The sequence below is a fragment of the Sorex araneus genome, chromosome 1, assembly GCF_027595985.1.
Source record: "Sorex araneus isolate mSorAra2 chromosome 1, mSorAra2.pri, whole genome shotgun sequence".
NCBI classification, from domain to species: Eukaryota; Metazoa; Chordata; class Mammalia; order Eulipotyphla; family Soricidae; genus Sorex; species Sorex araneus.
In genome coordinates this window covers 230,948,179-230,974,699 of record NC_073302.1, presented here as the reverse complement: position 1 = coordinate 230,974,699, position 26,521 = coordinate 230,948,179, and the positions used below count along the sequence as shown (strand labels likewise).

The window sequence follows — 26,521 nt, the reverse complement described above, 5'->3', positions numbered from 1 at the left end:
CTTCGCATCCATGTTCATCAGGATATTGGCCTGTAGTTTTCTGTTTTTTGGGGTTTTTTTGTCGTGTCTTGTTTGTTTTTATTATATTAGGGAGATAATGTGCCTCATAGAAACTGGGAGAGTTTCTGTTTCTTTAATTTCCTGGAAAAGCTTGAGAAGAACTGGCAATAAGTCCTCTTTAAATGTTTGGAAGAATTCACTAGTGAATCCATCTGGACCTGGACTTTTCTTTTGTGGAAGACTTTTAATTACAGTTTCAATTTCTTGATATTAATAGGTCTATTCAGGTGTTCCAGATCTTCATGGTTCAGTCTTGGGAGATACAGGAATCCAGGAATTTATCCATTTAATCTAGGTTTTCTTGTTTCATGGCATACAACTTTCAAAATAGTCTCTGATGAGCTTTTCCGTTTCCCTGGTTTCTGTTGTGATATCCCCCTTTTCATTTCTGATTTGGTTCGGGTAGGGCATTAGCCTTGCACGCTGCCAACCCAGGTTCGATTCCTCCATCCCTCTCAAAGATCCCGGCGAGCTACAAAGTATCCCGCACAGCAGAGTATGGTAAGCTACCCGTGGCGTATTCGATATGCCAAAAACAATAACAACAAATCTCACAATGGAGACGTCGCTGGTGCCCACTCGAGCAAATCGATGAACAACGGGAGGACAGTGCTACAGTGCTTATTGTTATATGTTAAGCCCTATATGGATCTATCTTTCTTTGTGAGTTTTGCTAGTGGTTTATCAGTCTTGTTTGTTTTCTCAAAGAACCAGCTCTTGGTTTCATTGACATTTTGGGTTGTTTTTTGGGTTTCCATGTCATTAATTTTTGCTCTAACTTTTGTTATTTCTTTCCTTCTGCCTGGTTTGGGCTCCTTTTGTTGGTCCTTTTCTAAGATCTTGAGCTGTGAAGTCAAGTTATCTGTGTAGGCCCTTTCTTCCTTCCTGAGGCATAAATATATGCAGAGCTATAAATATTCCCCTTAACATGGCTTTAGCTGCTTCCCCTATGTTCTGGTAACTCGTGTCTTCATTCTCATTTGTTCCCAGGTGTCTTTTGATTTTTTCTTTGATTTCCTTCCTGACCCACTCATTGTTCAACATTGAGTTGTTTAATTTCCAGCTGTTTGATTTCTTTCTCTGCGTCTGTGTGTCATTAACTTCTATCTTCAGTGCATCGTGGTCTGAAAAGATAGTTGATACAATTTCTATCTTTCTGATTCTATTCAAGTATGTTTTGTGTCCCAGCACATGGTCTATTTTGGAAAATGTTCCATGTGCACTGGAAAAGAATGTGTATTCTTTCTTTTTGGGGTGTAAAGCCCTGTATAGATCTATTAGCCCTCTCTCTTCTATTTCTTCCTTCATAGGCAGTGTTTCCTTGATGAGTTTTATTCTTGTTGATCTATCCAGAGGTGATAAGGCAGTGTTGGAAGTCTCCAACTATCATTGTGTTGCTACCAGTGTCCTCCTTTTTTAAGTCTATTAGCAGTTGTTTTAAGTATTTAGCTGGTCCCTCACTGGGTGTGCATATGTTTAGGAGTGTGCTTTCTTTTTTCTGCACATATCCCTTGATTAATAAAAAATGGCCTTCACTGTTTCTTCTAATCTTTTTCAACCTAAAATCTATGTTGTTGGATACTAATAAGGCTACTCCGGCTTTTCTGAGGGAGTTGTTTGCTTGCAGGATTGTTTTCCATCCTTTGACTTTGAGTCTGTGTTGCTGTCACTGTTCAGATGTGTTTTTTGTAGGCAGCAGAATGTTGGGTTCAATTTCTGAATCCATTTTGCCACTCTGTGTCTCTTAATTGGTGCATTTAGACCATTGACATTGAGAGAGATTATTGTCATGGGGTTTTGTGCCATCTACTGAAGGTGTTTGTTGTGCCTGTAGAGGTTTTTCTTGTTTTACAGTAGTCCCTTTAGTCCTTCTTTTAAGTTTTATTTTGAGTCTATGAAGTTCCTGAGCTGTTGTTTATCCTCAAAATAGTGTATCATTCCTTCGAGTTTGAGCGTTTAGCCGGATAAAGTATTCTTGGTGAAGTGCTCGTTTCATTGAGTTTTTTCACTGTATCTCACCATTGTCTTCAGGCTCTGCGGGTTTCCCCTGATAAGTCGTCTGTAAATCTAAGAGATGCTTCTTTGTATGTGATTTCCTTTTTTTACTTTGCTGCTTGCAGTATTGTGTCTATGTACGTATTTGTCTTTCTGATCTTGATGTGTCTTGGAGTCTTTTTATTAGGGTTTCTTAGCTGGCACCCTTCGGGCTCCTAGGATCTGGATACCTTCATTCTCTAGCTCTGGGAACTTTTCAGCAATGATTTCTTTAACTATGGCTTTTTCATTGTGGTTGCATCCCTGTCCTTCTGGTACTCTGATGATTCTTATGTTGTTCCTCTTGGAATCACCTCTAGGTCTCTAATTCGCCCTAGAGCTCTTTTGAGGTCTTTTCCTATTGTTTGTTGTTGCCTGTAAGCTTCCTGCAGCTCATCTTCAAGCTCACTGATTCTATCTTTGGCTGTAACCATTTTACTGCTGAGGACACTCCCTGAGTTTTTTATTTCATCTACCATATCCTTTATTCAGAACATTTCTTTTTGTAGCTTTTTTATTTCTGCTCTCATTTCTTCCTGTATTTTGTTGGCTGTCTCTTCCACTGTTTCTCTCATGTCCTCCTTTAATTTACTGGATGTCTGTTCCACTGTTTCTTTGAGTTCGTTGAACATCAACATTTCATCTCTGAATTCTTTTTCTGAGAGATTATATTTTAGGGAATTTTCTGATGAGGCTTCAGGTCTCTTTTCTTCATCTACTTCTTGTGGGGAGGATCTACACTGTTTCTTCATGTTGCTATGGTAGTATGGAGGTGGGTCCCTTCAGTTCATTATCAGTGACCAACTCTCACTTCAGGGGAGGATTCTAGATGCCCTTGACCGATAATGGTCTTTTTTTCCTCCTTTAAGAATACTACCTTTTCAGTGCTCCTCTGTGCCTTACTTGGGGTCAATGGTATGGCTTCAGGAGATGTATTCTTTTTCATTGGGATTGTTCAGTTCTTTGTGTTCATTTTTATTTCAGTGTTTTGGGGAAGTATTTTGATTGGAATAGGCCAGTGGACTATTGGCCTAATATGATTGGGATAGCTAGGATTTCCTCTTCAGAATTTGATAATGGTGGCTGAGATGTGAGTCCAGAATGCTGGGAGAGGGAGAAATAACTGGCCGCTTTACCTGTGCAGGAAGCAGCGGATCTCCTCAGTGCCAGCTTTTGGGTTGGAGTTCAGTTCTTATGTTCCTGGGGCTGGCAAGGTTTCTCCCAGCCAGGCACTCTCTTGGGGCCTCAGCCGGGAAGGGGGCTTCAGGGTCTCCAAAGTTACTTTAAAAGGCACTGGCAAGGTTTTATTTTCCCCCTTTCTTTGTTTTAAACTCCCTTTTCTTGTGTCTTGATATTGATCATTTTGCATTTAAGTAGACAGGTTTTTATTAGCTTCATGGCCTTGTAATTCAGTTCCCTTCCCATGTTTGGGAAGTTTTCACTATTAAACCTCTAAAATTCTAGTATCTTCCCTTTTTGGGATACATAAGTTAACCTTTATTGTGTAGTCACATAGTTTCAATTTCTCCATATTTAAAAACATACTATTTCTCTTACCTTTTTTTTTTGCAGTAAGACCAAATATAACTAATTTTTATGGAGGCTTAATTCTTTTCTTTTTTTCTTTTTAATGAATCTCTTATCTTCTCTGGAGCGATAGCATAGTGGGTAGGGCATTTGCCTTGCACGCAGCTGACCCAGGTTCAATTCCTCCATCCCTCTCCGAGAGACTGGCAAGCTAATCAGAGTATCCCACCCACACAGCAGAGCCTGGCAAGTTACCCGTGGCATATTTGATATGCCAAAAACAGTAACAACAAGTCTCACAATGGAGATGTTGCTGATGCCTGCTCGAGCAAATCGATGAACAACGGAACAACAGTGCTATGACAGTGCTACCGTGCTATCTCTTCTTCTACTTGAATCATTTGTACATTACTGGCTTCAAGCTTTCATATTGCTCATTTGTTTTATTCTTTGTTCATAACTTTTGCTTATTACTTTTAATCTCATTTCTTGAGTTTCATCTTGAATATTACTTTTATTTAAAACTTTAATTTTGATTTACTTATTTTGGGGCCACGCCTGACTTTGTTTTGTGTGCTACCAACCTGGGTTTGATTCCTGGTACTCCTTATGGTCTCCTGAGTACCACAGCAGCCAAAATGGTCAAAGACAGCAGAACTAGAGAGTTGGTCTGTAGGGGTTGCTCCTCAGGGCTCTGTGCTCAGGGATCACTCCATGTGGGGCTCAGGGGACCATATGTGGTATAGGGGATTAAACCCAGTTGGCTGTGTACAAGGCAGGTGTTCTACCTGCCATATCATCACTCCAGCTCTAAAGCTTTTATTTTTTAACCTTCTATTTTATTTCTGAACTCAGTTGCTTTTCCTAGTTTTGTTTATTTCTCTTTTGTTAGCTTTTTTGATTTATTTGTATGACTTTGACATATTTTTGGGTTTTCATTACCTCTTTGAATTTATTATAGCAAATTTAAACTAATATTTCTTTGAAGTTTTATTCCAGAAATTTGTCCCTTGCTTGTGATGTCATATTTCCTTGAGACCTCCCTTTGCTACTATTGCCATGGTAAATATAGATATAGGCTGCCCATTTTATTATTTTAAATTTCCCTACTGTGTGCTTTTTTTTTTAACTGATTTGTATCAGTGACTTAGAGTTAAACTAATTGTTTCCAAAGAGTGGTACAGTTTTGACTGGATTACATGAATTTTTTTTAAAAACGTCACAGAATTTCATAATAGGCACTGAAACTTTTATTTCCTACCACTTTGTGAGCAAGATATGAAAGGGGTTTTGAAAAAGTACTGGTAGTGGCTGAGAAGTGGGACTCTCTGAGAATTGCTAGTCTGTCCAGTACTGGTACCCTTCACAAGGTCAGTCAGTACCAAGAGATGGGAGTGGAGAGTTGTCTGTATAGTGTTTTATATAGTTCTCTCTGCAGGGTCTGTGCCTGTGTGGGGCTCAGCATAGGCTTCGCATAGATCAGGGACATGTACCTCCTCTGATTTCAACTCTCCCTTTCCTAGTTTTCCTAACCGGCTTCCTACCCTGAACCTGGGTCCCCCGTCACAGACTGCAGGCTTTATTTGTTTCTCTGAAATATCCTTCTCTTCATGCTACTTTATTCCTCTATGACTGCTTTCCTGCTCTTTGTGTTGGTCTCTGAGGTTCAGCAGGTATGTCAGCCTCAGCAAGAGCAGCAATTCTGGTCTCATAAATTAGTTGTTGTTCTTAGCAGTGGAGAAAGAACTTCCTCTGTCACTATCCTCATCTTCTTGCCTGATTTTTTTTATTATCTCTTTTGCAAGTTGGGGCTGTTGGCCATTTTACTTGCCTCTGACCACAGTGGTGGTTATATGCAAGAGGAAAGACAGTTTTAAATGCCTATTAGCTATTTTCATTTATTTTTTAAAAAGTTAAAAGAAGATAACAGGACTAGAGAAATAGCAAAATGGGCAGGGCGCGTGCCTTCTGTGCAGCCAGCCCTAGTTTGATTCCCTGCATCCCATATGGTTTCTTTTTTATTTTTTTGGCTTTTTGGGTCACACCTGGCGATGCACAGGGGTTACTCCTGGCTCTGAACTCAGGAATTACTCCTGGCGGTGCTCAGGGGACCATATGGGATGCTGGGAATCAAACCCGGGTTGGCCGCGTGCAAGGCAAACGCCTACCCGCTGTGCTATTGCTCCAGACCCCCATATGGTTTCTTGAGTACTACAGCAGCAACAAATGGTCAAAGGCAGCAGAGCAGGAAAGTGAACCTTCAGAACTGAGTGTACCTGAGGTGAGAGGGCACATGGGAGAGGTCCTTGGGACATCGGTGAAAGGAAGCCAGCTCTCTGGTGATGGGTGTGGTGTTGGAAAGACATGTGCTTAAAAGTTCTTGTAGCATTGCAAGTCACAGGACCTCAGTAAAAATGGTATGTGCTGCAGCGGGTAGGGCGTTCGCCTTGCACGCGGCCAACCTGGGTTCGATCCCCGGCATCCCATATGGTCCCCCAAGCACGCCAGGAGTAATTCCTGAGTGCAAAGCCAGGAGTAACCCCTGAGCATCGCTGGGTGTGACCCAAAAAGCAAAAAAAAAAAAAAATGGTATGTGCTGGGTTGGAGGGAGGTGGACACAGTAGTAAAGATGAACTAAAGGAAGATGGCAATCAGAACTACCAGGTGTGACCAGCATGGCCTGTGAGCACTGCTAGGGTGGCTCTGGTGGCTCCCAGCACCAGAGACATCAAGCAGTGTTACAGACTATGCCCTTGTGACTCAGGAGTGCTCTCTGGACAAAACATAAAAGCTGCAGTAAAGCACACAAGTAAAGATTTTCTTTACGTTGTATCTTTCATCTAAATGTTGAGTTCATGTGATCGCTTTCCCAGCCAACTGGCCAAAAAAAATATTCTCCATCAGGTAGTATCTCTTAATATTTCTTCTGGAGCAAAATCACCATTAACTAGGACTTTATTGTTTTCACAAATCAGGAACCAAGTGTGTTGGCTAGAAGAAAAGTATCAATATTGCTGGAGCACAGAGTATGGGAAGACAGTGGATGGAAGAGAAGATCATTAGAGTTCATAACAATTATTTGCCAAGTTAGATTTGCTTCTGTACAGAGTTATGAAGCACTCAAAAGAATTTTAAGCGGCAGAGTAACAATAATTGATTTTCACTTAGAAAGCTGACTCTACTGTTTGTTTAATGAGAGCAAAAGTTTATTTTGAAAATACATAGGAGATGGGCTGGAGCGATAGCACAGCGGTTGGGCGTTTGCCTTTTACACGGCCAACCCATGTTCGATTCCTCCGCCCCTCTCAGAGAGCCCAGCAAGCTACCGAGAGTATCGAGCCCGCACGGCAGAGCCTGGCAAGCTACCCGTGTTTGTTGGATATGCCAAAAACAGTAACAATAAGTCTCTCAATGAGAGACGTTACTGGTGCCCACTCGAACAAATCGATGAGCGACGGGATGACAGTGACAGTGACATAGGAGATGCTAAAGACCGAATTAAGGTGTTAGGTTGAGTAATTTGAAATTGCTTATATTCAGCATTCAATTTTTAGAATTTTTGGAATTTCTTTTTAGAATTTTTTTATATTTTTGTCAAAGAAAATTTCATGTTTCAAGTAAGAAATAGTAGTGTAAAGAGAGGGCCCTTTAATGTGATTTTGTGGTAAAGCATCTGCCTTGCAGGGGTTAATACCCACCACCACGGCCACACATGGCTGGATGGTGTCCTGAGGACAGCACCATTGGGATCCCGGTGCCCTCCAAAAGTGTATGACTGGAGAGATGGCACTGTACTATGCACACAGCTGGCCCCAGAAACCTTGGCACTGCCGGGTGTGGTCCTGGATGACCCCAAGCCCTGCCAGGGCAGCCCAGAAAATTTCTGGCACCACAGGGACCAAGAAGCACTCACCCTCAGGCCTCTACATTGAACTATTGTCTGATTGGCCAAAAAGCATCCCAAAAAATCCCTGGACCCACATATGAGCCCCCCCCCATCACAAATAAAAGTGTGTAGTTTCTAGCTCACCACAACCAAATGTGGTACTAGAATAGCAACCAAGTATACAGTCACCACAACCAAAGTGTGCAATTCCCCACACCCAAATATTCAATTCCTAGCAGCCACCACACTCCAGCTAAGTATGTGACCCCTGGGATGACAACATAGGGAAGGGACAGGAGAGTAATAATGAGGATAGAACAGAAGAGAAGGATTTAAGAAATATATAGGTGGTAGAATGGAGAGTAGTGTCCAAGAGTTTTTTTGTTTTTGTTTTGTTTGTTGTTTAGGGGCCACACCCAGCAATGCTCAGGGGTTACTCCTAGCTCTGCACTCAGGAATTACTCCTGATTAGGGGACATATGAGATCCAGGGGATCAAACCTTGGCCAGCTGCATGCAAGGCTAGTGTCCTACCCACTGTAATATCTCTCTAGCTCCCCAAGAAAGTTTTAGAAATATTCCCACAATTGAGATGTGGCATCAAGTGGGGTAGTCATATCAGTTATCAAAATAAAAGATTGTAAGGTGAACTATAACTATGCTAATTTTTCCTAACTTTCTTTTTCCCAGTTACCCTCTCACACTTTCTGGCACATTAATCCTTGGTCCTTTGTTCCATTATTAGAAACAAAACAAAAAATAGGAGAATTTTTTTTAATTTTTTATTAGAGAATCACTGTGATGTACAGTTACAAACTTATGAACTTTTGTGTTTGCATTTCACTCATACAGTGATCGTTTACCCATCCCTCCACTAGTGCCCATTCACCTCCACCAATGATCCCAGTATCCCTCTCACCACCCCCACCCCATCCCCCACCACCCCACCCTGCCTCTGCGGCAGGGCATTCCCTTTTGTTCTCGATCTTTTTGGGTGTTGTAGTTTGCAATAGAGGTATTGAGTGGCCTTCATGTTCGGTCTATAGTCTACTTTCAGCTGGCATCTTTCAACCCGAATGGGTCCTTGAAAATGGAAGAATTCTTACCCATTTTTTTTAGAGTTTAGGCAGACCATAATTCTATTAACTGAATTATAACAGGATGTGATTTTTGGCATCTGATTTTGGAATTGTCATAAATTCCTGTTACAGGCAGTGGTTAGGCCAGTGAAGCCTTGATTACATTATTTGATTTAGTTTCAAGTAACAGAATTATATGTCCACAGGAAGATGCATCTAAACTTCTTCAACAACAAGATCTTGGAACCACAATTATTAAAATGCTGTAATATTGAGATTTAAGGATTTTTATATTCATTGTTTTGTTTCTTTGATTTTTCTGGGGGAGAGGTGCTACATGCAGCTTACTCCTGACTCTGTGTTTAGGAATCACTCCTATCAGGTGTGCTGGGATCAAACCCAGGTCAGCTGAATGTAAGGCAAGCTCCTTACCCACTGTACTATCTCTTCAGCCCCACTTTTTTTTTCCTTTTTGGGTCACATGCAGCGATGCACAGGAGTTACTCCTGACACTGCACTCAGCAATTACTCCTGTCCGTGCTCAGGGAACCATATGGGATGCTGGGAATCGAACCAGGTCTGCTGCGTGCAAAGCAAACATCCTACCTGCTGTGTATTGCTCCAGCCCCTTCAGCCCCTCTTTTAAGAATTTTTTATGAATTTTATTTATATAGATTTCCCTCCCCTGATCTAATTCCTTATTACCCACCCTTCCCTCCCCCAAACATAAAGTTTGTGACTATCTATTTAGCATCTGTCAACATGCTGATTCTTTGAAAATCCCAGAGAACTATGGCATGTACTTTTACAGACATACACATGCACTTCTTTCTAAAGAAAAAGTAATTTTAATGACCTACAGTTGCAAGTTTGTGATGATATTTTTACTTTAGGTTTGTAGTTTATTTCCATATGGGCTCTTTTTTCCCTTTGCATGTCTTTTCTATAGCAAAAATAGGGACCTTAATTCAGGAACTTTAATGATCAAGGTATAACTGCATGTTTTTTATATGAACTCCAGATAAGAAGTATCAACATAAATTACCTTTAGATCAAAAAAAAAAAACATTAAGGTTAAAAAAAAGTGCTCCTTTTGGACAGTTCTCAAAATATGTTCTAATAAATATAACTTCATGCAATATTATGTAAAACAAATGGGTGGTAAGGTTTGATTTAGTACTTTCCCTTTCCTTTAGCACAGTTTAGTACTCCTGAAATACTAAATGTAGTACTAAATGAAGTACTGAATGTGCTACTTCTTTAGCATTCTTTAGCATACTTTAATGTACTATTCTGAAGAAATCTTCCTAACTTTATTTCATACACTGGTTCTCAATAGTTCTTTATTATAACTAATCTATTTTTAATGGATATACTTTCTAAAGGATGTTCTTGAAATATGGGGTGCAAACATTTTACACTCCTGTAGTTCTGTTATAAATTGCAGCTCTCTCCTTGTGTTTCTTCTTAGTGTTAAAAATCTTATTCCTTTTAGATTTTCTGAGTTATTGTTAGAATCCAGTCATCCAGAATTTTGTGCTGACGTTCAGGGCTACATGATGCAATCATATTGTCTATATTGTGTATTATTTTGTTTATGCCAATAAGTAGACTCATATCTCCCATTGACATATTGCCTTACTCTAGAATTCTAGATAAATCTTCTAACTTGATAACAGAGAAAAGCAACCTTTTTTTTTTTTGCCCCAGAATATAAGTTTCCTGCTATCAATGTGGCCACTTTTCTCTACTCTTTAAAAGATTTTTATTGGTTGTCAAGCTAGAAACATGTTCAAATTAATGTATTTAGTCACTGATTCATCAAAAAAACCCATATATGTAAATATACTCTACTAAGAAGAACTCTTTGAATGTGCAGTGCTGAAAACAAATTTATAATTGCAACTTGCAGTTTTAGTAATGAGTTATCTAAAACCCAACACCAAATTGAAGCATTCTATTAAAATTATTTGTTTATAACTCTTTAGATAGATTTCAAAAATTGATATCAAATTGATCAAAAGTAATAAATATCATATTTAGCATATTTTACCTTGGTTATATATGTATGAATGTTACCTTTTCATAATAAAAGGTGAGAAATATAATGATGAAATTAAAGTAATTTGAATTTTGTTTAATATAAAATATTTCCCAGAATTTTAGACTTTGCAGAGATATTTTGGTTGTAGGATTACTCAGATAAATATCTCTGTGTATATCTTACAGTTCACTTACTAGAAATGAAATGGTTTCAGAAATTGTAAACTCCTAAAACAGTAGCTAGGAAGGTGACTCAGATGGCTGCCTCCCCAATATTTAACCCATCATTTAATCATGAACAGTTCTAAGCCTACAAAACCTTCAGAAAATAAAAATGGAAATGTAGCCTTTTTTTTTATCTTTTGCTAGATAGCCTTACATGTGTTTCTGTATGATATTAATCACATGTACATCATCCCAGCAGTATAGATGAAGTCACTCAGAAACAGGTTTAATTTACTGAAAGTTAGGGTTGGTGCTGGGATTTATCATGTCTCAAACCACTGACTGTCCCTTTGGCTTTTAGTGAGGAGCAAGCTGTAGGAACCATCACAGAAGAGTGTTACAGAGTATATTAGCTTAAATTCTGTGCAGAATTCTTGGTGATACGGTTCTCATAGTTCTCATATTTGTCCGATCCAGCCAAGAGGTTAAAGGCTTCACCCTCAAAAAAAAAAAAAGAACTTAATGCAAGAAGGAGTTTAGAGAACAATTTATAGAGTGCTGTAATGAAATTACTGTTTTTCTCTTTTGTTACTACTGTGATCACTTAACATTTGGAGCAATGTTATTTTACGTTTCTTTCACTTTAATAATTTCTAGGTCTCTTTTCCTCGATTTAAATGAGTTTTTTTTATGAACATATTTAAAGCTGAAAACTATTTTATTTACTCCTCTGAAAAAAAGAATTATGATTAAATGTAATGATTCATACTGGACACTCAGAAAATCACTCAATTTAGCAATGACTTGGACTTTATAATGCATTTCTTTTGTGTTTAAAATTAAAGTTTATAATTGTGCAATATTTATTTTAGGATGTAATTAAAACCATTGTACAAAGTGGTGGTATTAAGCATCTGGTTACCATGGCAACTAGTGAACATGTAATAATGCAGAATGAAGCCCTTGTTGCTTTGGCACTAATAGCAGCTTTAGAATTGGGTAAGTACCCCAGTGACAAGATTATTTTCTTCTATTTTTTTATCTGGATGAAAGCAAGCAGCACAAGTAGAAAAGGAGTCAGATAGAACCTTGATTGGAAGCATTTTCCAGCATGTGTCTACATGTGAAAAAATACATGTATACTCATAAATGTATAATTTATAAGATATACATACCTATATATGTATAAGTACATATCTATGTATATATACTCTTTTGAAAGTATGTAAAAAAATCACATTCTATAGATTGTCACCATCACTATCCTTTTGTTTTGTTTTTTGGGCTATACCTGACTATGCTTAGGGGTTACTCCTGGCTCTGCGCTCAGGAATTACTCCTGGCAGACCTTGGGGGACCATATGGATGTCAGGGTTCGAACATGGGTCAGCAGTCTGAGGCAAGGCAAGCCCCCTACCCACTTTACTATTGCTCCAGCCCCCGTTGCTATCCATTTTAATTGTGCTTTCAGTAACATTTTTATGGAAATGCTTTGAGCTTAGCTTAACCCAAATGCTATCTCAAATTATAGCCACTTTGGGAATACAAAAATGTTTCAACAGACCTTATGGAGAAATGAAACACTTTGGAAAACAATAGAAGAAAGTCCAGATTTCCCCCGTTTCACTTCTCTTCATTTGTGTCTGTTTTAAATTCTATGTAGTATTATCACCTGTGTAAGTTTGTGTAATTCATTGTCATACTTGAGGTACTGAACATGTCCTTCTCCATAAGGAGCCAGGTTTTTTTAATTTTATTTTTATAAAGTTGTTCACAGTAATTCATCACATATAATATTTGAATACCAACTACACCTTCCCACCACCATATTTCGAATGTTTCCACCCCAAATCCCAGACCATGTGCCCCAAAGCAAAACTGAAAGAATTAATTTTGTATTGCTTGTTATAAATAATCCACTAAAAATGGTCCAGTAAAGTTTTCTTAGAGGAAAGTGTGTGAGGATTGTTGTGTTTCATCCTGGAACCATTAAGCCTTTGTATATGCTACTCTTGGCACATCAGTGGTGTAGAGTATGAGAGCTAGCTTCCACAACCATGAATGCAGTCACGCACTCCAGGAATTCTAAACTTTAGAATGATTATACAGCAGATTCACTCATGGGTGAGGCTCATCCGAGCCTGTGGACAGCAGCTGTAAGCATGGCAGCAACTGAATTCTGGAGGTTTTTAGCTGCCAGGGCTTTGTTGGGGCAGGGAGGGAAACTCACCTGCTCCACTCCAAGTTGCCCCAGTGAAGATAGCCTGGCATGGAGTATGGGCGTAATATGTTGCTATCTTCCGGGAGCTTTATTTCTGAGTCTCTGGATCATGGCCGTTGATGAGATCATATGGCACCAGGAGCAGTTTGTGGGGGTGACTGCCAAGCTACTGGTAAATTAGGGAGATGGCAGGAGGAGGCCCATTCCCAAAGAGCCAGAATTTTTGTTTTATTTCAGTAATGTTATTTAAATAGGATCATATATTTTGTGACCTTTTGGATTTAATTTTTTTTATGCACAGCATAATTTCCAGGAGTCACTTGATGATTCTTACAAGTTCATTCCTTGTTTCTGAATAGTGTTTTATGATTCTTTGTTACACAGATTATTAACCAATCTCCTGACAGAGGCTTGTTCCTGTTTGCAGCCTTTGTAAATAAAGATTCTATGCATGTTATTTTTATGTGAACATAAATTATCATTTCTCTGGATAAATATTTAAGAGGACAGGGCTCCTTTCTTGGCTTAGAATGTCTGATTTCTCCAGCATCATTTGTAGAAAAAGTTGGGTCTTTCTCCATTGAACTAATGCTGTACTCTTGTAAGAATTCTGTTGCACATATCTCCATGTGCTGCTTGAGTGGTATTGGGGTCCCAATATGGTATTGGTAGACCATAGTATCATATGGTCTTTTGTATACCATAGTATCAGCTAGAGAAGTCCTTTCTGCTTTTTTCTTAACATGATTATGTATCTGGGGCTGGAGCGATAGCACAGCGGGTAGGGCATTTGCCTTGCACGCGGTCGACCCGGGTTCCATTCCCAGCATCCTATATGGTCCCCTGAGCAGCACCAGGGGTAATTCCTGAGTGCAGAGCCAGGAGTAACTCCTGTGCATTTCCAGGTGTGACCTAAAAAGCAAAAAAAAAAAAAAAATAGATTGTGTATCTCTTCTAGGACACAGGACTTTCCTTATAAATTTTTAGTATTAGCTTTTATATATATATTTATTTAAATTTATTGAGATAAGATTGGTTTACAGAAGTGTAAATGGTTATGTTTGGGGGTTAAAGTATTATGACACCAAACCTATCACCAAAACTTACTATAAAACCCTCCTGAGAACTTTCATTATTATTTCATTGTACTATTATTTCCTAAAATGCATACTACAGTACTACAGTACATACATAAAGAAAATTATATGAATTTTTATATAAGTTATGGGTTTTACTCCAAAATAATTTTTCATGGGTAAGAGTAGACAGATAAGATTAGAGAAAAATGAAACATGATTGGCCGTGATAATATTTAAAGATGGTTATGATACCTAGGATATACCATCTTTTTTCTTTCATGTGTTTAATGTTTTTATATAAAGGTCTTTAATTCCACATATTAAAAGATAAGTTGTCTTTTTAAGCCTAAACAGCTGAAATTTAGCTCATCTTTTTTTGTATCAGGCTCTAAATTTAATATTATGTGTTTGAGTCATTATTATGAAACATTTTGGAGGGTTTCAGATCATCAGTTTCTAGAAGAGGAAGCAAATTCTACAGGTTTATACATGGTGAATATAACAGTTATTTTAATCATTTAACATTTCAGGCACTGCTGAGAAAGATCTAGAGAGTACTAAACTTGTACATATTTTACATAAACTGCTAGCAGATGGTGGCAGTGCTCCTGAAATCAAATATAATTCCATGGTCCTAATCTGTGCTCTCCTGGGATCTGGTAAGTATTTCTACTATCATTTGATGTTCTTCAAAATGTGGTCAATAGTGGATGCTAGATATAAAATAATAGTAGTGATGTAAGTTTAAAAGTATTAGAAATTAGTTTATGGAGGATATAATACTACCTTTACATTGAAAACGTTCCCAAAGTATCTTTGTTTTGTTTTGGTTTTTGTTTTTGGACCACACCCAGCAATGCTCAGGGGTTACTCCTGGGTCTGCACTGAAGAATTACTCCTGGCCATACTCAGGGAGGCTCCCTTTCCAAAGTATAATAAAAAGCATAAATGCAGGCAAGATCTGTTAAAAAAATTGATTTTTAATTAACCCTGTACAACATTTTATGTTTTAAAAAGATCTAAGAAACCACTGGCTTATTTTTTTGTGTATATTCCATGAACACTTGTTAAGAGAGTGGCTTTTTTTTTTTGTAATTTTTTTTTCACAAAGCTGTGCATGATTGAATTTTAGTCGTATTGTATTCTAACACCCATCCTTCCACCAGTGTACATTTCCCAGCACCAGTATCCCCAGGTTCCCTCCCATCACCCTGGACACCCTGCCTGCCTCTATGGCATGCGCTTTTCTTCAAGAGAGTCATTTTAAAACCTCCAGCTATAATTGTGAGATTGTCTGTTTCTTATATCAGTTCTGCAGATTATTGTTCCACATACTTGCTACTTTGCTGGTAGGTACATCCACTTTCAGAATTGCTGTCTTCCTAAGATATTGACCTTCTAACTTCTTTGTCTCTGGTAATGTTCTTTTCTCTGAGGTCTTCATTATTAATGCTCTTGCTTTCTTTTGAATAACAGTCTCATGATCTTTATCTACTCTTAGTTGAGGATTACTGTATTGTAATATTTAATGTACATACAGCATTTTGGGGTGTACTAGGAATATTACATTTAATATAATAATTGATATGTTCTTACATCTGAACTTTTTTATTTGTTTTTGTTTTACTTATAAATGCCCTTTCTGGGGCTGGGGCAATAGCACAACGGGTAGGGTGTTTGCCTTGCATGCAGCCGACCCGGATTCGATTCCCAGCATCCCATATGGTCCCCTGAGCACTGCCAGAAACAATTCCTGAGTGCAGAGCCAGGAGTAACCCCTGTGCATTGCCGGGTGTGACCCATAAAAGAAAAAAAAAACAAAATAAAGAAAAAAGCACAAAATATAAATGCCCTTTCCTTCTCTCCTGTCAATAAGTGAAATAATTTTTCAGTCCCATATTCTCCCCTTTTGGGGCAAGAGTGGGAGAGCACACCCAGCAGTGCTCAAGACTTACTCCTGGCTTTGCACACAGGACAACTCCAGGTGGCACAAGGAGACCATATAGGGTGTCAGAGATTGAACCCAGATCAGCCCAGTGCAAGGCAAGAGCCCTACATGCTATACTACTGTTCTATCTGCTCCCTTTTTTTAAACATAGATTAGTCCCTAATATCTTACCCCTTGGGTGCAAAGATGCAGTTACTAAGTCCCTTATATAAAATAATATTATTATATAATTTATATCTGTCCTCCTGTGTCGCATAAATCATCTTTAAATAACCTTAGTCTGTAATCAATGTTAATACTATGCAAATAGATAACATACAATATTGTTCAAGAAATACTAGGACACAAGCTCAGTTGTCCTGTGAAAAAGAGCTGTTCATTTAACCAAGAGCAACCTTGGTGAAAGCCTTCAGGTTTGCCACATAAATAGAGGTTCCTTAGACTCTCAGGTAATGTAGACACTCTCCATGGTCATTCCATAGCTTACTAAGAGCTCCAAGAATAAAACTTATACATAGGACCCTTTGTGTGTATATACGTACATACTTTTAAAACCTCTGTGTGAGGTCTCACATTCAGCCCATTTGAAACAACATACTGAGTGAGACCTCTTCTTCTTTGGAACACTAACGGGTGTTACCACACTCTAGTAAGAATAAATTGGGGATCAGAAATAGTATAGGAGTTAAGTTGCTTGCCTTGTGTGCAGGTGACAATTATTACCTGGCACTTTCTAGCCCTAATCACCTGTAAAAGTGACCCCTGGCACAGAGCCACAGTAATCACCAAGGAATAAGGAGTGTAATCCCCTGAAGCAACCAAGTACTGTCAGAACTGAGTGATACCTTGACTCTGGGAAATCTCCACACCAGAGTCCTCTTTCCCTGGAAAATTATGAATATCCTATCCTCAAATTTTTTCCATTCATAAACCTGTATAGACTGGAGATTTTTGTAGAAAAGTTTACTCTCTGGGTTATGCCTTTACACTAATTCTTTGAGTATGTACTAGTACTTTCAGTAAACTCTCTTTTAAAAATGACTGTTCACTCACTGAGAATCTGTGACACTGGTTCTTGAGTGTAAACTATTTAATAAACATTTTTTTTATTTTTTATTTCTAATTTGTGCTTGAATACTTTCCTGTATGAGTCAAATACCATGACCTTGATCAGGCTCTTTCTGTAATACATTTAATTTGTGGTTTTATTTCTGGGCTAAGTGCTGTTTTGTTCATTTGTGTAACTGCTTTTATTACAATTTCACACTATTCATACTATTAATACAATTTCATACTATTTTAATTATCATAGCTTTTGAAGCTGAGCATAATTCCATTTTCTTCTTTTCCTCAGGATTACTTTGGCTATTTCAGGTTTTTTAAGGTTCTCTATAAATTTTAGTATTTGTTCCATTTCCGTGAATTAAATGTCATTAGAATTTTGATAGGAATTGCATTGCTTTCAATAAATTGCTTTGGACTATTTTCACAGTTTTCATGACCATAGAAGATTTCCCATTTCTTTGTATCTCAGGTCTTTAGGTTCTTTTGTTAGTTTTATTTGTAGATTTTATCTTTTTGGTTCAATTATATGTAGAATATTTTTAAATTAACAAGTATAAATTCTTTGGGTATTGTCTGTACACCCATCAAGCTGCTCCTTTAATGCTCAGTATGTAAATCTTTTCACCAACTTGTGTAAGCAGTGGTTTTAGTCACTGTGAAATGCCCTCTCCAGTACAGGCACCAGTGGCTGGGCATATGGTAGCAAACCCTTTGCTTCCCAAGGAGAGACTCTTCTCTGTGAAGTCCCTTCCAGCCCAGGGATGATTCTCAGGTGGCATTCCTGATGAGAGTGTGCCTTCGCCCTTTCCTACCCTTTTAGATGGTAGTTTTCACTTTTTATCATGGAGATGCTGGTATGTCAATCATCAGTTCTTCTCTTCATACAGTTGGAGTCAGTATCTCCATGAGAACCAGGTGAGCCTGGGATCTTCCTACTCCCTCCTTCAGCTTGAGGTGTTTCTTTTTATTTGATTTTAGGTATCTACTGTGGGTTTTTTCCATATATTTTTCCCTAGTTTAATAATTTGGTTTCATCTGAGTTAACATTTTAGGTAAATGTTTTTATAAATTTGTATAGTAATTTAAATTAAAACAACCTTTTGGAAACATACCTGATTTCTTGTTTTTGTCTTCCAGAATCTCTACACAAGGAAGTACAGGATTTGGCCTTTCTAGATGTTGTTTCTAAACTTCGCAGCCATGAGAACAAAAGTGTGGCCCAACAGGCCTCTCTCACAGAGCAGAGACTTTCTGTGGAAAGCTGAGAATTGCCATTCTCTGATACATAGCATCCTCCCTTCTCTGATTTCCCCGTTGTTCTCCATCCAGCTGCCTCTTCTGCTTCATTCTCTGCCATATCACTTGCGCATGTGTGTAGTGTTCCTATACAGTTACAAAACTGCCATCAGTACCTGCTCAATAAGATTTATAAACCCGTAGCTAGTGTGAACATGAATTTGTCAGAAACAAGTTTTCACACCTTACTGTTCTATTGTATTCCTGTTGCCTGAGCTCTGTTGAGTAGAATGTGCATGTTGTAGTCCTATGATGATGTAAACTTGGTACTACATAATGACTTACTCCTCACACTTGGTAAACTGCATAGTAATGTTCTGGTAAATTAGAAGCAAGCAAGAATGCAGCAGGATCTATCTAGTATTTTAAGATGGATATGAATAGTAAAAATAGTTTAATTTTATTGGTGCTTGGGAAGCACATTGACCAAAAACTGTATGACTGCTTATTCATTTAGTCTTACCTACTAATGTCAAACTCATGGTACCTAGAGTTAAATAAAAACACACTGCTTTCACAATTTATACTGTTTCTTTTTCTTCTCAACAATGTAGACTCGTGGCAAGACCTTTTGAGGTTTATTGTATGTCATATTTAACTGTCACTATTTTCCTGATGTTGAAAACATGCTGTAGTTTTTCATCATGCCACAGAAGAATTGCTGTTACACTTATTTCCTCTTATTCCTCTTATTTTTTGCCTGTGTCTTGGGTTTTTATATGTAATTTCTCTTAGCAGATCTTCCATCAATTAATCAGATGGTTAACATTTAGCATGTGTTTTTAGCTGGAGAAATTGGGCATAGCTCATTGGAAATTGGAATTTCCCCCTTCTCTGTTTAGCTTGAAAATGAAGAGTATCTGTCTTAGTCCTTTAAAATCATATATTAGCACTAGTAGGACATAACAGAAATCTGAAGAAAGGAAGGAAACAGGTTATAAAAGCCTTAGCAAGCAGAAGACGGTCTTACAAATAGCCATTAAAAGTTTCTTACTTCCCTTTTATATAGAGATCTGCAATATATCTTGAAGGCATTCACAAAAGTGACAGCACCAAGACTTGAGGTTACCCCCTTCACAAAATACAGTATATTCTTCACTACCACCTCCAGTACCAAACAGGTTTCTAGGGTGTTATAAACAATCTTTGAAAATTAACCAAAACATCCTTCTGACTCATTCACCTTCTGTGTCCATGCTTGACTAATATGGGTGAAAAGGTGAGCTTCAGCATGACATGTCATATCTCAGTGGCATACATCTGAGTTGGACTTTTAATTCTGTAACAACTGTAAGACAATGGAACCTTTTAACTGTTTCACTTAATGTTGAAGAAAGTTACTATTATTGTGTTATTATACCTTATTTACTATAAGAGTGATGTTCGTTTTTTTGTGGTGGAGAGTAGATTATATTTTATTACAGGTTTTGAAGGACATCTGGATAATACGTTGTCCAGGTTTAATAAATAAAGTAGACTACTATAGCATCATTTGGTTTACTTGTCTATATTTATATATACATATATAAATGTTTATATATTTTTTCTATTTCTAGCTTCCAAAAAAGTGGTAACTCATTGTTAGTATCAGTAAATATTTTTTGAATAAACTCCAATATACATGAAACTTACAGACTGCCTGAACTATTTTTAGGTAGATTGATAAATTGAAATTTAGTTTGCAAAGCTTCAGATAATATTTTTGCTGTTGTGGGATCCATGACTGTTGAAAAGCATTATACAGAAAACAACAAGCATCCAAAAATGATAAGCTTAAGAAAAACCATCTCTGGGCCAGCCGACAGCCATCTATTTTCTGGTATGCTAGAGACTCCATCTCTTACAGAAACAAAGTGTAGTTAGAATCACCATTTGTTCTAGTAAGACGACAATGCGTACTCTTTGATAACAGGGAACCACCAAATTAAGTGTTGTGTTCCATGGCAATGGTAGTGTAAAGACAGGACTCTATCCTTTATATCCTGCTACTTAATATTTAGTTATAGAGTCCACCTTTACATCAGCTTGCTACCTACTGAGTGCATTCTAAAGGAGAAAACAGGAAGAGTAGAAAGTACTCAGATAGGATCAGACAAAAGGTGAAAAATTACACCAGAACCTTCAGAAATCCAAGACATCATCAAATGTTGAATTATAGCTCCAAGCATTTTAGGCTTAACATTGGGTTGTCCTTTCTCCTCCTTCAGAGAGCTTGAGTTAAGAATTGCACCCACCACAGTGCTTCCAGGGCACAGCCAATTCAGTCAGGCACTCACAATCCTCCGTATTTATCTTTCACCTCTCCTTTGTGTTCTCCTTCCCTACTGTTACACACAAATATCTCCAGATGTGGCAACTTGTAAAGTCCAACCTTCTGATTGCTCTGGATTTTGTATATGTAAGTGAAATATTGCTTTTCTCTTTTCTTTATGCCCATTGCATATTTTAACTTCGAAGCAATGTCCTTTTTGTATAGACACAGGAAGACAGTTAATGCTATGCTTTTATAAAACGGGAGTTAATTCACTCCGAATAACATTTACTCCTGGATATTCATCATTTACTTAAGCCGCAGCTGCCCTTACATTGACCTTAGTTCCTTTTACTCCAAAAGGAGGGTCCCTCCAGGAGACTTGGATGGACCTGGGGGAGGCCATAAGCTACCCTGGCTTTGACATGGGACAGCGCAAGCACCATTAGAAGTATATACTAAGTTAAGAGTGTGGTCATGGAACAAACTCTGACATGACTCAACAAGCAGTAATTGTATATGGACCCCACTGGGATTAGGAAAAACTAACCTGGCCTGAGGACTGTAGTCTGGGAAATATAGCGAGATATCCTCAGGAAAAGTCATCCTTTACCATGAGTCCAGAGAGACCATTTTAAGCTTAACCTATGGTAAGATAAAAGCCTGTATCTCTTACTGTGTTCATACAAAATGACTAGAAATATTATTAAGAAGTAAATTTAATATGATTGTTTAAATGGATTACCGGTAAGGGAAAGGAGAAAGCAGTATGCCCTTAGATGGAGTTCACCCTTAAAAACAGATCTCCTAGAAGGAATTAAGAGTGCTGGACCCCTAGATGAAATTCTGTCCTTGGATGGATCTTTTAGAAGAATTTCCCCTGAAGAAGGGACTTTACATCTGTTTATTATTTATGTCAGTGTTTAACCACGCCTATGTGTAATTGCTCCTCTCACCCCTTCATAATTTCTCTATAATAATGCTGACTGATTTGAATAAAGTGCCACTCACAACCAGCCTGTGAACCCATTCCTTCTTCCATTGGCTGGGGGAACAGTCATTGGCCCCAAATGCACCAGGGGACCAGTGACATAGACGATCAGTTTACTATGAACAACTCTACTCTGTTAAGTTGGAGAACCTAGGAAAGAATGGACAGGTTCTTAGAAACATGTAATCTCCCAAAACAGAACAAATAAGAAGTACCTCAAACAGGCCAATCACAAGCAAAGAAATTAGAACAGTAATTAAGAATATCCCCAAAAGCAAAAGTCCTGGTCCAGATGGGTTTGCCAATGAGTTTTATCAAACCTTCAGAGAAGAAGACTTACTACCGCTGATCGTTAAGTTCGTCCAAATATTTGAAGAAATAGGAATGCTTCCTAACACCTTCAATAAAGCTAATATTACACTAATACCCAAAGCCGACAGAAACATTTCTTAAAAAGAAAACTTCAGAACAATTTCCTTGAAGAACATTAATTCAAAAATCCTCAACACTTGATAACGTGTTTTCCATTGCTGAGAATGAAGAGATATGAGGTCAACAATGGAAAACAAATTATCAAATGCTTCTTTTCCAGCAAGTCCGACTTTTTTTGGGAGGGGACTCCAAACAATAATAGTGAGTTTTTTGTTGAAAAATTGAATGTAATCAAAGTAAAGTGAAATTTATCAGCTACACAGGTGGGGGGAGGGAGGTTTACTGTGGTTCTTGGTGGTAGAATATGTGCACTGGAGAAGGGATGGGTGTTCGAGCATTGTATAACTGAGACTTAAGCCTGAAAGCTTTGTAACTTTCCACATGGTGATTCAATAAAATAAATAGATAAATACAATTTTTTAAAAACCCTCAACAGTGGGCCAATCCTCTGGGCCCTTATTTCTACTGTATTTGCACCCAAACATAGACTCATTTTTTTATATCCCATAAATGATTGTAAAAACGAACTAGTCCCTGACACTCCATTTGCTCTCAACGGAACGAACATCTCTGAATGCAGCAGCTACATGTACCTGAGTCGAGAACTGGACATGAGGAACTACTTGGCGCCAGAACTGCACAGGAAGAAGAGAGCAGCGTGGAACGCCTTCAAGAGCATCGAAGAAGTGGATAAGAGGACGAAGGACCTCCAACTCTGGGCACATCTTTTCAATTTCACCATTCTTCCTGCACTAACGTACATCTCAGAGATCTGGGCTCTACGCAAACAGGATGAGAACGCTATTCGGGTATCCCAAAGAGGAATCGAAAGAGCTATGCTAGGAGTATCACATCTCACTCAAGTGGGAGAAGGAATCTGGAGTTCCGACCTCTGTCGATGGTCAAGAATCAGGGATGCTGTCTCGTTTGGCAAGACATCAAAAATCAGATGGGCCAGACATGTAATGCAATTCAGAGACGACCGCTGGACTAGAGCTGTTACCAACTGGATTCCGTGGGATGTTAAAAGACCACGTGACTGCCCACCAATGAGATGTTCAGACTTCTTTGTCAAAACCCTGAATGAACGGTTTGAGGCTCTTTCTGTTCCTGGAGCAAGCAGATATCATTGGGCTACACTAGCACGTGATAGGGACAAATGGAGATGTTACTGGCACCTGCTCGAGCAAATCGAAGATCAATGGGAAGACAAGTGATACAAATGATTGTAATCATTCTATGTCTGTGCTTCTCCTTCTGACACTCAGCATGATACTCTCCCTGTCCGTTTATAAGCAAATTGCATAAATTCATTTTTTCCTAACCACTGCATAGTATTCCATTGTGTAGATGTACCATAGTTTCTATAACCAGTCATCTATTCTCGGGCACTCAGGTTTTTTCCAGATTCTGGCTATTGTAAACTGCTGCAATAAACATATAAGTGCAGATATCATTTCTGCTGTACTTTTTTGCATCTCCGGCATATATTCCCAGAAGTGGTATTGCTGGTTTGTATGGAAGTTCAATGTCTAGCTTTTTGAGTAATACCCATATTGTTTTCCAAAAAGGCTATCTGTTCCAAGTGCTGGGAGAATAGGCAGTCGGAATAAAGAGACTATTATAAACAAAGATAGTTGAAAATGATTGCTCTGTATAAGAACTGTATAAGTGCTGAAAGGAAAAAACATGATAACCTCTCTATTGCAAACCATAATGCCTAAAAGGAGACAGAGATAGATAGAAGGGAGGGGAGAGAGAGAGAGAGAGAGAGAGAGAGAGAGAGAGAGAGAGAGAGAGAGAGAAAGGAAAGTGCCTGCCTTAGAGACAGGTTGCCAAGATGGTGTGGACAGGATACTGGGACTTTGGTGGTGGAAAATCTACACTGGTGAAGACGTGGATGTTGGAACATTGTATGACAGAAATCCAATAATGAACAGCTTTGTAACTATCTCATGGTGATTCAACTTAAAAATGTTTTTAAATGCAAGGATGGATTTAAAAACATTTAATCCATCTTTTGAAATGTTTTGAAAAAACATTTCAATACACAATTAACACAACACACCACATCAGTGATGAGAAAGATAAAAATCATGTGATATCAATTGATGAAGAGAAAACATTTGATAAGATCCAACATCCATTTATGGTAAAAACCTTCAACAAGATAGGAGTTCAAGTAATAAGGGCTAGGGGGCGGAGCAATAATACAGATAGTTTGCCTTGCATGCGGGTGATCCAGGTTCAATCCCCAGTAACCCATATGGTCCCCCATGGACTGCCAGGATTAATTCCTGACAAGGAGTAATCCCCGAGAATCACCATGTGTGACCCCATTCCCCCAAAAGATATTAGAGGCTATCTATAATGAGCCTACAGTGATTTTTATTTTTAATGGTGGGAACCTGTAAACATTCCCACTGAGATCAAATACAAGGCAAGAATATCCACTGTCTTCTCTCTTAGTTAACATTGTTTAAGAAGTCCCAGGATCAGCAATCAGACAAGAAAAGGAAAACAAGTGGGTCAAAAATTGGGGGAGGGGGAGTCAAATTATCTCAATTTACAAACAACTTGATATTATTCATAGAACAACTAAGAGTCCACCAAAAATTAGGAAAAAAATTAATTAACCAATAAAGCGTCAGCTACAAAGACAATACACAAAAATTGGTTGCATTCTATAGAAATAGTGAATCAGTAGAAAGAGATCAAAGGATCTATCCTATTCAAAATACTGTCCAAGAACTTCAGATACCTAAGAATCAACAAAAGAAGTGGGAGATCTACACAATGAAAACTATAACATAAGGGAAAAAAATAGATCTAAAGAAATGGAAAAATATTCCATGCTCTTTAATCATAAGAATTAATATTGTCAAAATGACCATCCTACCCAAACTATATAAATTCAATACAATCTATCCAAATTCAGACATTCTTCAAGTACTTAGAATAGTAAATAATAAAGTTTGCATGGAATTATAAAAGACCTCAGATAGCCAAAACCATAATGAAAAATAAGAAAATGGAGTGGGGGAGGGGGAGGGGTGGATTCCTTACCTAACTCGAAACTATCCTGTAAAGTCATTATGATCAAACAGCATGGTATTGCATAAGGACAGACTTTCTGACCAATGGGCCAGAATTGAATATCCAAGGACAAACCCCCATATGTATGGTCACCTGTTATTTGATACAGGTGCTGAGAGCATTGATGGAGTAAAGAGCCTGTTCAAAAACGTGCTGGCAAAACTGAATAACAACATGTAAAAAAGCTGGATTCCAAACTTCACGCCTTACACAAAAATCAGTTAAAAGTAGATCAAATACTTTGTGATCAGACTAGGATCTATAAAATATATTGGAAATATAGGCAGAAGGATTCAAGATCTGGACCTCAAAGATGTCTTTAATAATGCAATGCCATTGGCAAAGGTGACAGAGTAAAAAAATAAACAAATGGGACTGCATCAAATGAAAGAGCTTCTGCAAGAGTTAAGTAAGGAATTACAAAAGAAATAGGCCAAAACTAAAAGACAGTTCAACATCATCATCATCATCATCATCATCATCATCATCATCATCATCCCAGTTGATTGTCGAATTTCTCAGTAACGTCTCCATTCGTCCTAGCCCTGAGATTTTAGAAGCCTCTTTTTACTCATCCTTTCCAATGGTGCCGCATTGGAGTCTCTTTCAGAGTCAGGGGAATGAGACCCATCATTGTTACTGGTTTTGGCATATGAATACACCATGGGGAGTGTATTCATTCAGTGGCAGGAAACTCTAGGTAGCTTGCCAGATTCTCTCAGAGGGAGAACGAGGCTATAAGATGTCGCTTCCGGGAGCTTGGTTTTATAGTCTCTGGATGTTGGCCATTGGTGGGATTACATGGTGCCAGGGGCAGTCTGTGGGTTTAACCGCCTAGCTACTGGAAAATGGGGAATCTGGGTGGAAGAGGCCCAGTCCCAATCCGAGAAGGCTTGAAGGTCTCAGCCCCAGGTCCCACACACCTGGGTTCCTCTGCTGGTTCCTTCATGCATGAGGCTCATCCAAACGAGTGGAAAGGGGCCATGAGCATGGCTGTAGCTAGGCTAGGAGGCAGGTACTTTCCTTTCTCTCCTTTCTCTCTCTCTCTCTCTCTCTCTCTCTCTCTCTCTCTCTCTCTCTCTCTCTCTCTCTCTCTCTCTCTCTCTCTCTGTCTCCCTCTCTGTGGTGTCTCTGTCTTCTTTTGGTATTAGGGTGATATTTGCCTCATAGAAACTGGTAGTGGTTCTGTTTTTTCAGTTTTCTGGAAAATCTTGAATGGGATTGGGAGTAGGTCCTGTTTGAAGGTTTGGAAGAATTCACTAGTAAATCCATCTGGGCCAGAGCTTTTACTTTTGAATAAACTTTTGATTACTATTTCAATTTCCTTGATAGTGATAGGTCTGTTCAAG

The 26,521-nt window shown here is 38.4% G+C and overlaps 1 protein-coding gene across 3 annotated transcripts in view; it reads left to right on the top strand.

Moving 5' to 3' along the window:
• The window catches only part of RAP1GDS1 (Rap1 GTPase-GDP dissociation stimulator 1), a 228,224-nt gene extending 208,331 nt beyond the window's left edge, over window positions 1–19,893 (top strand). For all 3 annotated transcript variants that reach the window (XM_055131099.1, XM_055131090.1, XM_055131083.1), the window contains 3 exons: window positions 11,666–11,792; window positions 14,624–14,752; window positions 18,244–19,893. In XM_055131099.1, coding sequence (XP_054987074.1) covers window positions 11,666–11,792; window positions 14,624–14,752; window positions 18,244–18,371 — 384 coding nt within the window. In that variant the 3' untranslated portion in view covers window positions 18,372–19,893. The remainder of the gene's footprint in view (window positions 1–11,665; window positions 11,793–14,623; window positions 14,753–18,243) is intronic.
• The last annotated feature ends 6,628 nt before the right edge of the window (window positions 19,894–26,521 follow it).